The sequence below is a fragment of the Trachurus trachurus genome (assembly GCF_905171665.1).
Source record: "Trachurus trachurus genome assembly, chromosome: 15".
NCBI classification, from domain to species: domain Eukaryota; kingdom Metazoa; phylum Chordata; class Actinopteri; order Carangiformes; family Carangidae; genus Trachurus; species Trachurus trachurus.
Genome location: NC_139906.1, coordinates 24,679,617 through 24,691,521, shown reverse-complemented (window position 1 = coordinate 24,691,521; position 11,905 = coordinate 24,679,617). Strand labels below are relative to the sequence as shown.

At 43.6% G+C, this 11,905-nt stretch overlaps 2 protein-coding genes across 4 annotated transcripts; one reads left to right on the top strand and one right to left on the bottom strand.

Annotated features, from left to right (window-relative positions):
• Positions 1 to 753: 753 nt before the first annotated feature.
• On the bottom strand, positions 754 to 6,030 carry nsmce4a (NSE4 homolog A, SMC5-SMC6 complex component). Of its 3 annotated transcripts, none has more exons than XM_083988749.1 (11): positions 5,995 to 6,030; positions 4,907 to 5,127; positions 4,132 to 4,212; positions 3,437 to 3,567; positions 2,915 to 3,057; positions 1,942 to 2,041; positions 1,636 to 1,726; positions 1,450 to 1,544; positions 1,306 to 1,354; positions 1,116 to 1,201; positions 754 to 1,008 (listed from the first exon to the last, which is right to left on the bottom strand). In XM_083988749.1, exons 2-11 carry the CDS (start codon positions 5,121 to 5,123, stop codon positions 949 to 951), a joined length of 1,053 nt encoding a protein of 350 aa, XP_083844875.1. In that variant the 5' UTR covers positions 5,124 to 5,127; positions 5,995 to 6,030; the 3' UTR covers positions 754 to 948. The 3 variants fall into 3 exon arrangements, with proteins under 3 accessions (XP_083844875.1, XP_083844874.1, XP_083844876.1); XM_083988748.1 differs by having other exon boundaries at positions 4,907 to 5,132; positions 5,995 to 6,008; XM_083988750.1 differs by lacking the exon at positions 5,995 to 6,030 and having other exon boundaries at positions 4,907 to 5,136.
• Positions 6,031 to 7,398: 1,368 nt separating this feature from the next.
• Positions 7,399 to 9,093, top strand: LOC310998015 (uncharacterized protein; the record flags this gene model as incomplete). The annotated part of the gene is made up of 1 exon (XM_083987900.1): positions 7,399 to 9,093. The coding sequence occupies one exon, from the start codon at positions 7,399 to 7,401 to the stop codon at positions 9,091 to 9,093; it is 1,695 nt and encodes a 564-aa protein (XP_083844026.1).
• Positions 9,094 to 11,905: the final 2,812 nt, after the last annotated feature.

Genomic DNA, 11,905 nt, shown 5'->3' with positions numbered 1-11,905 from the left:
ATCACCTAACACGAATAGAAACCTGCAGAACATGCTTCAAGAGCACAAACACACATTGTTACAACCTGATCTCAGCTGTTTCGTCTCTTATCAGTGTCATTTCTATATGTTTTGTTGTTGCCGATAGTCAGTGGTCCCCAATCTTTTAAGCTTGTGAGCCCCTGAAATGTAGAAATGTAGCAACCTTTACTCATTATCCTTAGTTACATCTTTTTCCTGATTTTATCTGATCATTCTAGTCATTTAACTCCAAGGGGAAAAGCAAATGAGTGTTGCTGCTTTCCTCTCCTGTTCAGGTTTTCAGTTATCGTAACCACTGCTGTAACATTTTAGTGTGCAATTAAAATCATGACATTAATGATGATCCGTTAAATACCATTTGTACTGTTCTCTTGAAATCTTATGTTTTCACAAGGAAGTAATGGTCTGATTAGAAAAGTTATTAAAGTAATTTAATCAAGAGGAGAAATATTATTTATTAGCCATATAGTACCGGATTATCAGTCGTATTAAATAAGTCATGGATTTATTTAATTAACCATGTATTACTTTTATGGGGTCAGACAAATGAACCCAGTAAAAAGGATTACTAAGATCATGTCATGATGTTATGGTCAGAATATCAAAACATAAAAAGTATTGTGTTGAGTCAGATAAGTAATCTTCAGTTCCTTCCCATTTACACATTTAAAATAAATCAACACAGTGCCAGCTTTCACTTATTTTGCCTTTATTATTCAAACTTATTAAAAACAGTAAAAAATAAAATTAAAAATTAAAATAAAAGTGCAGTTGAGAAATTATGATCTCAAGGGGCGGCACAGCAAAAATTGGCCTTTGAAAATATCTAAGAATTAGCTTTTACTCCTTCGAACTGTTAATAAAATAGCATCACACCTAAAAACTTATTTTGGTTCCAGCCAATAGAACGTGGCGCAGTCTCTCCTCTCATTCCGTGTTGGGAGGCTGAATCATTGTGTCTCTGATGTCAAAGGCGTCGATGAGCTCCTGGGAAAGAACAAACAGTTATAAAAATAAAATGAGTAAAGACAAACAAAAGTATTTATAGTAGGTATTCTTGTATTGTTGCTAGATTAAAATTTCTGTGTTCAAACCTTCCACGTCTTTGGGCTGATAGAAATGATGTTCTGTTTACGGCTGCATGATCCTCCAGCTTCCACCTCCCCCTCCTCTACGGGTGCTGTGACGGAAAAACATGCAATCATTATACAATTATTTACCCAGTGACATTTACACTGTTATTCCCCAGCCAGAATAATGCAGCTAAATGTCAAATCCTCTCACCTATACAAGGCAGTTTGGCATTATCCAAATACATCCGTGCCAGGCCATCCTGAAAAAAGACACAGACAATGCTGTCACACCTGCCAACAGCCACCAGAGGGCAGACAAGCCCCGTTAAATGGAACCTCAGCAAAGGTAACTCACCCTGATTAGAAAAGATGTGTGGAAAATGTTCTCTACGGTCCGGGAAAACGAGTTGGGGTCAACGACAAACTCGTAATATGATATTGGTGAAGTTGCTGAGGTTGAAAGACAGGCACATGAGAGACACATGAGCAAATGATAATAACACTGAAATGTTAACGTCCCGGAGGTCGACTTCAAACTCACGATCATCTTGGTAGTAGCTCTTCAGGTACCCCAAGATCCTCTCCACCTCTTTCTCTGTCGCTTCTTGATGAGACTCTTCCATTTTCTTCAGCTGACAGAAGAGATGAACATGATGCAGTGAGCGGTGTCTCTTTGATAAAATTGGTCACTGGTCAAAATAACAGTTAGAAATATCTGTTTTGACTATTCACAACTCCTAAGTGATGATTAATATCCAGCCTAACTATCAAATGTTAAAACAGCTTGCCATATGTTCGACCCTCACATTCAAATGCATGCAGTGACTGGAATTGGAGGTTTAGCTACCTGAGTGGGCATTATCCTTTTAGCTTCCTTACTGGGTGCCTTCCTTTGTCGTTCAATCCTTTGTTTTGGTGGAGGTGGTTCAGCATGGAACGAGCCCATCCTGCTCAAAAAGAACCACAGGAAAAAAATAAAGAATTAGACGCAGAATCTACTGCAGAGGGACGGTAAACCAGAGAAGATGCAAGATGATGAGATCAACAGTAATAATACACTTGTTACAGATGAGGAGCTAGAATTTGATTAAAGGTACATTGTGTAGGAATTCCTCCCATGTCGCGTTGCGGTTGTATATCGCAAGCAACTCAATCGTATTTTTCATGTTGCATTCACGTGAAATTGGGCAGACGGCAGACGGACAACAGCCGCTGCACATAACGGCATAAACAAGCCTCTATGTAAACAAGTGGTCCGTCAGCACGAGGCAAAACAATACACATGACAATATGTTGTCATGGCGATGTCGTATTGTTTACCTGACCCACGCTTTACCGGCTTTCTCTGGACTTCTGTGACTAAAATGACATCTGGTTTGTTACCGACGGCCGTCTGCCCGACTGCAGGTGAATGCAGCATCAGTGTAACGCTCCATTCCTCCTCACTGCGTTACCGCGGTGACTGTTCACAGACAGCTCCGGTGTCTCCGCTGAGTTTCCGTGGTTTCCTACCGTCACGCTGCCACTGAACGTAAAAACATGGCGACACCACATGGCAGCCAGCACCGAGCTTACCCGCTCCATGTAGATATGAATGATATGAACGGCTAATTCAGAGCTGAAAGGAACACTTCAGTTTGATAATGGGGGTGATTACTGATTAATGAAAAACGTACTTTTGAAATAAATAATCGATTTTCGTGAATAGATAACAGGAGAAGTTACACAATGTCCCTTTAACAACAACTGAATAACTGAACAACAATCATGACAGTCATCAGTCATCATGACACATGTGGTTGGGCAGAACATGCTCTCACATGTAATGGAAGGAGGGCGCCGTCCTGAAGCAGCACTCCGCCCTCCTGGCCACTCTGTGCCAAGCATCCTGGGGCAGGTAGCCGTCAACGCCGTTCTGCTCGTCCTCTCCGTCCTCTAGTCGGTTGAGACCCATGAAGGACAACTGTCAGAGAGGCAGAGTCATCTTTACATGATGACATTACAAACACGAGCACTCTCTATACAGTGACATTTGTGTTATGTTGTTTTCAGGTCAAATCCCTGCTTCTGTTGTACTGTTTGTACATTGAAGGGCATTGATTTAATAAAACTAATGGAGCATCAACAGAACAACCCAAACACAATAATGGGATTACAGAAGTATTAGATTAGATTTTATGTTAGAAAGGCAATTAGATCTTGTACTTTTACTCTTTTATACTCTTCATCCCAGTTCCACCCCCCTCTCCCCCAGTCACTAGGCCAACTCACTGGTGCATGTTGGTGTACTAATGTGAAACATTTTATGCCTGTGTGGACATAATGTGCATGAATTAACTCACAAGATGCTCAGCGTAAGCGGTGGGATCGAAAGCGGTGCCCTCGGCAAACAGCTGGCTGGCTTTCTCTTTCCCCAGGTCCGTGGCCACGACGAGGAGCTGAGCATCCAGAGCTGCTTCCCTCGCCTGCCGAACTGGAAGAGATCACAGAGAAATCTGACTGACCAATCTGAAGTGCATGTTCTGAATACAAGATGACACTATAGTACTTGAGAGTTACCATTAAACCTAACTTTATGTCTTTGAAATATGGAGGGGGCAAACAAGAAACACGTTCAAACATGCAAGCACCTCCTCCTGTGTATACTTATTTCAATGGAGATGTTGGTGTTAGAATCTGATCTTCTGATCTGATCTCACCGTGCTGTGCAGCACTATGGCTCACATGAACACTATTGAATTCCCAACCATTTTCTTATGGGTCTTTATGTAGGCTAAAGAAATAGGGAAATGAGAAGTCGGGATCTATGAGTATCTGAACTTGGGATGACAAAACTAATTCTTATGTTACTTTTTTAACTATTAACGTTTTTCATCATCAGGTTATTTTCCACTGGCAGGTCAATAGCTGTTCAATAAGGTTCACACCTTGTGAGGCCTGTTGAAACCTGTTTCTACCAAGCTCATTAAAAGTGATTTATACTCATCTGTGAGTATCGACAAGTAGTGTTTGTTGTTGTTTTTAAAATCATACATACCATCTTTAAAAAGCTTGTTTGCTTGCTCTAAAACTTCCGTGAGTTTGTTGTTGGAGGGACTCAGCATGTCTTCTCTGTTCTCTGTAAACCAAACACACAAGAAGCACATAGATCAGACTCAACAAACAGAAACTTGATTTTAAACTTTTTCTCAAAGAAGGAAGCAGAGAACTTAAAGTCATAATAGTTTCCAATTGCACCGAAAGTGAAGTAAGTACATTTTAAAGTCCTCAATGGAATATACCTCTCTGCTGAATGTTTACACTGTCATTTTGGTTTTGAATGCAACAACTGTCCATTTTGTGATAATGAAGTTGAAACCACAGAGCACTTGTTCTATGATTGCAGGTATGTTCATGATTTTTGGGAGGATCTGAATGACTGGTTGTCTTCTAGATTTACCAATTTCTCTGGTGTAAAGAAGGAGAATATTTTGTATGGTATACATGTAAAGGAACCTTCAAATGACCTCGGAATCAACACAATAATTATCCTTGCCAAATTCTTTTCCATAAAACAAAGTTATGAAGACAAGGCCCGAATCTATGTCTTTCATAAGGAGATGTGTCACCATTTCTCTTCTTTAAAATGTATGGGGAAAAAAAGAATGCTATGCAACTTCATGAATTAGTGAGGAGCTTGACCCCAACTTGAATCTTCTGTACTAATGAAGCTATATCTAACGCTTGTCTGTAGCCTATGTTTATTTAGCACTGCACTATGCCAATTGTTTCTGTAAATTTACCTATTGTTAATTTAAAAAAATGTTACTCACGTTGCACAGAGTTGATGAGGTCTCTGTACTTGCTCCGTATTTCTCTTCTGAGACCCGGGTCGTTGTCGTCCTCCTGCAGGTCGGACGGGCCGAAGGAAGAGTCTCCATCGTCCCCATCGCTCTGCTGCTGCTGCTGCTGCTGCTCTGATCTCCGGCGGCCGGCAGAGCCGTTCTGCCGGGGAGCCTCGTCGTCCCCTCCGCCTCTGGCTCTCTTCATCTTCCTTTACTTCAGTGAGGAGCAGAGCAGAGTGTAGTGAGAGGGAAACACGCTGACGAGAAACACTTCCGGTGTAAACAAGGGGCCGTTTGAGTCTGTCAGTGTTGTAGCTGATAAACGACCTCCTCACAACTTTTCTCCACTAAGAAACACAAAGACAGTCTGATTCAGGACGATGATGTCAAGTTGATACACAGTGTTTGTTACGAAAAACGCCAACAGCTGTTTTTATTAAGTTTAGCCAAAGACGTTAGAAAAGTCAAGATATAAATCGGCCACTCTAGCTGCTCTACAGACAGAGCGAGCGGGAAAAAGCAGATTGTATCCATAAAGTAAAAATTGATTGACAAAGTGTGACTGATATTATTCACTGGAGGGGGCGGTGTCGTGCTACAAACGTCCTAAATGAGAACCAACCACAGTCACTGCAGAACGACGGTGCTAGTGAGCAGGAGCACACTGTTCAGCCACCAGCACATCAACTCTCTTGGTGCTACTTTTTTTTTTTTTTTTTTTTTTTTTTTACAAACACTGTATAGCAAAGATTTCACAACACAACACAAAATTATCTAACTAACTTAGAGCAACCTCCAATAGACCACTGACCAAACCAAAGGCAAACGCCTGCGAAAGCCAAACCAGAAGTGCTGAACAGGCACCATCTCGTCTCTGTTGACCGCATCTTTGTTTCGAGCTAACCTTAGCTGTTGTTAGCTAACAACATCAGTGTTTCTAACATAACCGAGGATTTAGACTGTTGACGATCGCGTCCGAGCAAAGTCATAGCTGACAGTAAACTCATAGCATGGTGTATAATGTTGCTACAAGGTCTACACATGGTTCTTTCTTGAACAACGTACGATCAACGTACCTGCTTCAGTCAAACACAAGGCGCGCCTTTCAATAATGATGTTCAGTTGGGGAATGCGAAGTTAGTTTTGTATTGGTGTGGTCCTCATCGAAAAGAGGGCTGGCTCCCCCAAGTGAAATGTTATCATAATACTACTACTACTAATAATAATAATAATAATAATAATAATAATAATAATAATAATAAACAACACGATGAACACTGTCACAGAGCCACATTCCTAGATGGTTAGCAAAATTGTTTAAAGTAACTTCTGAATCAGTCATTTAGTTATTATCAGACCTCTGCATTTTAACATCTGCACCCAATCTTTGTGTTTTTAAATGAAATTGATTTAATAGATAGGCCTAGTATGCTAAATCTTAATGGTGAATGTGGTATGAATGAATAGTGGTTTCTGTAAAGCGCTTTGGGTATCGTGAAAAGCGCTATATAAATGTAAACCATTATTATTATTATTATTATTATTATTATTATTATTATTAAACTTCCTGAAATGTTTTCTCAACTGCTGTGACAAACGTCTGACGAACGAAAAACTGACTTCAGTCGTGCCCGACATAGCAAGTCAGCTGACAGGTCATCCCACCTGTAGAGGGCGCGCTAATGCGCAGAAGTAGCTGACGTTTTGTTGCCATGGAAATCAGAAGTACCCCCCCCCCCCCCCCCCCCCCCCTTTGTCATTTCCAGCTGTTCCTTTTCAACCATGGAGGACCAGCTTTACAAGTTAAAAGTGGTTTGTGCTCATTTATTCTCTATTTTTGTTTAGTAGCCTATGTATTTTTGTTCTATTCAGGATGGTTCAACGTGTTTACTTAAAAGTAAAACAACTTGTTTACACATACGAACACAGCCAACAGGCTGAAATATAAAATGCATGAAAGTAAGAGCTAGGCTTAAGAGGTTTAAAAGATTTGAAGGAGAAAAAAAAGTTTCGGAACCGTCTGAACTGCTTTCTTGTGTTGTCACTATTTGTAACGGGCTTTTCATCACCCAACCTAAAATAGCCTAGCCTACGTTTTTTAGACAGTGTAATAAACTAGGATGACCAATTTAAATGGCAGTTACAAATAATGGTGTAGCCTACTAATGATGATGAAGTAATCCTATAATCCATTTAAGCTATACCATAAGTACAAAAGTGGTCCTGTGCCAATTTTGTAAAAAAAATAAAAAATAAAAAAATAAATTAAATTAAACTGTCTTTTTAAAGGACCTTAGAGAAAACATTTCAGGTCTCAGTTTCCCTCTCTATCATCGTCACAGGTCTGAGTCAGAGCTTTAATCCCCTCATGACCTCTCCGTGCCGCAAAGCCGAAGGACTGCTCACACACCGGAGCTGGACAGCAGAGGAAACTTCGAGCACCTGAACTCTGCGGGTGTTTGTGCTGCAGGTGTGTCATCATGACGAAGCCGAGGCCCAGCTCCCCTGCGATCCGTCTGGACCTGAACAACTTCGACTTGGCCCAAGCAGAGAGGAGCCGGTATGTGTTGAACAGCCCCCGCTCCCTGGAGTCCTGCGCGAGGCTCGGGGTCAAACCTGTTGAACTTCTGATTAAATCACTCAACGAGCGGGTTGCTGAACAGAGGGATGCTCCCTACGAGGCGGTGAGAGTTATGCATGAATCCTACGAAAAAGAGAGAATGAAGCTTTTACAAATGTGCCGAGAGGAGAGGGAGAGGATTATCCAGGCTGCAGGGGACAGGTGGCCATCGGGCAGCAGCAAAGTCTCAGGCCTGGAAGCCAAACTGAAGGATCACTCTGTGCATATGCAGTCCATCCCATATGCAGATCTATGCCTGAGAGGGAAAAATGTCAGCAGATCCTCCTGTTCGGTCTCCGTTCCCAGAGACCCAGACAGGAGCACGGTCTGCAGCTACAGCGTGGGAGAGCTCAGACACTCCCCAGCTACTGAGACAAGACTGGAAAGACTCACCAAGAACATCGAAAAGGAGATGTGTGTCACAGTGTCAGAGAGAGACCGAAAGATAGCGGCCCTCATGCTGGTGAAGCACCAGGAGGAGCGGGCTCGCTTGAAGCTCTCTCAGCAGGAGGAGGACAGGCGAGAGGAGGCCCGCAAGCAGGAGGAGGCCCAGAGGTCTGAGGTGGAGAAAATGAGGAGGAAGAAGCTGGGGCAGAGCATGAGACGCTGGCAAGAGGAGCTGGAGGCCCGCAGGAGGCTGAGGGAGCATCAAGAGAAAGAGAAAGTGGGACAGCGTGAGCAGGAGGTGATGCTGCAAGAAGACCGCTGGATGAGGCTGAAGGAGGAGGTGGAGGTGCAGCGCAGAGCAAAGATGGAGTCGGCACAGAAAAAGGCAGAAGAGCGCAAACGCTACCAGGAGAAGCTGCTGAGAGAGAAGCAGGAGCTGGAGGAATGGGAGCGAGAGAAGGAGATAGAGGTGGCGGTGGAGAAGGAGCAGAGAGCCAGACGGAGCAAAGTGGTGCTGGAGACGAAGGAGAGGAGGAGGCTCCAGGAGGAGAACCACAGGGAGCTGCTTCGACACGTCCTGCTCAAACGGCAGGCGGAGCAGCGGGTGGAGCAGGAGAAGGCGCAGATGAGGAGCACGCTGGAGATGAAGCTGCAGCACTCCTACAAGAACCGCGCCCAGGTTGTGGAGGCGCGCACGAGGGAGATCCACGAGCGGGGAGCCAGGGAGGAGGAGCAGATTCAGAGAGCGCAGCTGAGGGCCAAGATGCAGAGCGTGCAGCAGCTCACGCACAAACAGATCCTGGCGCAGCTGAGCCAGCGTCGCATGGAGAAGGCCGCCCTGCACGCCTCGGCCCAGCACAGGAACAGAGCTCAGCAGACGCAGCAACGCAACGCGCAGAGGCAGCTCTGCCACCAGAGGCTCCGAGAGAGGATGCAGAGAGAGGAGGAGGCGGCGAGGAAGGTCAGGGAGAGCTACGTCTTCATGAAGGACTGGAAGAGGGAGAGGCTGCGGAGACAGAGAGTGCAGATACAGGAGGAGGCGCAGTCGCTGGCTCGGGCCTCCTTTCACATGAGGGACAGAGTGAGACGGCAGATACACAGTCGAACCTTTGATCGGATGGCTCTGGAGGCTCAGCTGGCTGCCTCCATCAGCCGCATGAAACTATGAAATGACCGATTTTCCTCCCATCCAGACTCAAAGTAATGTAACGATAGAAGAAACACCCCCTTGTGTCAGCAATCTGAAAATGTTGCAAGGAAATTCCACGCAAGCATGTGAATGTGTTACAACAGGGGTGTAATCATTACGGCATCACAGCTGTTCACACAGGGGTCAACATTTCCTGCTCGACAAGGGATGTGCAGAATGTCAAGTGATGTCGGGGGTGTGATGAATTGTGCCTAATCTTTAAAAGTTTACAACCCTGTTGTGACCGATCAGAATAATCAACAGCGCGCAGTGCAGCGTGGTTTGTACTGAAGGCAAGGCAAGGCAATTTTATTTGTATAGCCTGTTTGTCTCAAAGGGCTTTACATGGCATCATAACAACATCCTCTGCCCTTAGACCCTCACATCCACTGAAGAAAAACTCCATAGAAAACCCTTTTAACAGGGAAAAATTGGAGAAACCTCAGGGTGAACAACAGAGGAGGGATCCCTCACCCAGGACGGGCAGGCGTGCATTAGATGTTGTGTACAGACAAGAAAACAGTTTATAACACAGAATGTGGGAGACATGGAAATGTTAACAAGAACTGATGGAGGCAGCTTCTGGTGGGAGGAAAGGCAGGGAGAGCAGGCCAGCTTAATGGGAGGACTGGATGGCAGACTGGTTCATGGGAAGGGAGGGCAGGCCGGTTTAACAGCTACAAAGTGCAACAGATAATTATAATGATAGTTCAAAATATATGTGCTGAGAGGAGAGGGGAGGAGAGGAGAGGAGAGGAGAGGAGAGGAGAGGAGAGGGCTCCATGTAACCAGATGTGTCCCCCAGCAGTCTAAACCTATAGCAGCATAGCTATTCAATGGTTCAGAGCTACCTGAACCAGCCCTAACTAAAAGCTCTGTAATAAAGGAAGGAACTGAATGATTCAACATGACTCTGTGTCGTATTACAGCCCAGTCTCACTAGTGAAAGCGGGTTCAGATCAACAGGTCAGGAGGGGAATGGTGAGAAGTGGAGGTGAAGGCCGCTGACCAGAGAGCGAGGGGTTAAGCTGTTAGCTCTGCAGACGCCTGAGTGCTCGCAGACTGACGTCAGTGTTTTGAATTTGATAAAAGCAGCCGAGCGAGTGCAGATAAGAAAGGAGGGCCGAGGGGAGAATGTCAGGAGACTGAAGGTGAGCCAAGTTGCAGCACTGTGGACGGGCTGTGAGGGCGGGAGAGGCCACAGTACTGGTTCATGTTTGGCTCGCTGTCTTTTATTTTCAGGTCCTCTGACTTGTCAGTGTCTAACTGACTAACTTCAAAACCTCAACACCTCTTATTAAAGGCTTTTCTTTATTTTCTTTTTTTCATTTTGTGTATTTATCAGGGCAGATAAGCTAAACTAGAACTGCAAGAATTAATCGATCAATCAAACAAGAATCTACTGAAAACTATTTTGATAATCGAATATTTTTTTTTAGCAGTTTTTTAAGAAAAAAGTCAAAATTCTCTGATTTCAGCTTCTTAAATGTGAATATTTCTGGTTTCTTTGTTCCTTTATGACAATAAACTTTGGCTTGTTGACAAAACAAGACATTTGAGGACGTCATCTTGTGGATTGAAAAACACTGATTGACATTTTTCAACATTTTTTAACATTTTATTGACCAAACAACTAATCGATTGAACATTTAAATAATCAACAGGTTAATAAATAATGATATAATCATTATTTGCAGCCCTAAACTAAACCTTTTCTTAAATTTCAGGATTAAAGCTGAACCAGTGCTGAAATTTGAATTTGTTAAGTAGAATCCAATCGCTGCTATTGCTTCAGGTGTGATGATGAGTAGAACAACTTGTGTATGTGTATGTCATCATTTCTTTAACCTCACAGTATTTTAATAAATCATACTTTAAAGCACAAAATGTCTCGATCTTGACATTCTGTTACCACAACTGATGGGTGTTGTGTCCTGCTGTCCATGGTAGCAGACAACTGGCAGGTGCACCAATGTGGTGAGGTGGTGTAACACAGCACAACGTCAAGGTAACAGCCATCAGAACATGAGCAGACATGTTTTTATTCCATATAAACATCTGTAAGAATGTAGTGATAGGAATGATTAAAATGTAGATAACTACAGATGTCGTACTGGTAGAAATTCTCACCTTTAAACCTATAAAACCAATTATAAACAGAAAGACATTTAAAGGGATAGTTCAACATTTTGGCAAATTGGCCCATTGCCATAATTGCTATAGTCATAGCAGTAGGTTAGTTACCTTTAATTGTAGGTGTAAGCTATTTTTAGTACAGCGGAGCGCAGCAGCAGGCTGCTCAGAGCTACGCTATGGAGGCTAAGGGAATTTCTTGGTTTCCCTCATCAAACTCATCAAATACAAAATCCCAAAACTCCACAGCGCTTTTGTAGACAAGTTGTGAGCTGCACAACCACCACGCTATGAGATAATGACGGAACGATACGAAACGGAGCCGTTTTCGAGGTAAATTCATACAAAACCGCTGATGCGCGTTGCGTTCAGGGACAGTTTTTCAGCAAGCAGTCTCCGTATTTACCCTGTATTTACCTCGAAAACGGCTCCGTTTCGTATCGTTCCGTCATTATCTCATAGCGTGGTGGTTGTGCAGGTCACAACTTGTCTACAAAAGCGCTGTGGAGTTTTGGGATGTTGAATTTGATGAGTTTAATGAGGGAAACCAAGAAATTCCATTAGCCTCCATAGCGTAGCTCTGAGCAGCCAGCTGCTGCGCTCCGCCGTACTGAAAATAGCTTACACCTACAATTAAAGGTAATGAACCTACTGCTAT

Bases quoted from the DNA above. Each gene is read 5' to 3' on its own strand.
- nsmce4a (XM_083988749.1), bottom strand. From the start codon at position 5,123: ATGAAGAGAGCCAGAGGCGGAGGGGACGACGAGGCTCCCCGGCAGAAC. The intron at 2,042-2,914 runs GTGAGAGCATGT...CTTTTTGAGCAG, and splicing joins GCGCCCTCCTTCCATTACAT to GATGGGCTCGTTCCATGCTG. The intron at 1,202-1,305 runs GTGAGAGGATTT...TTTCCGTCACAG, and splicing joins TGCCAAACTGCCTTGTATAG to CACCCGTAGAGGAGGGGGAG.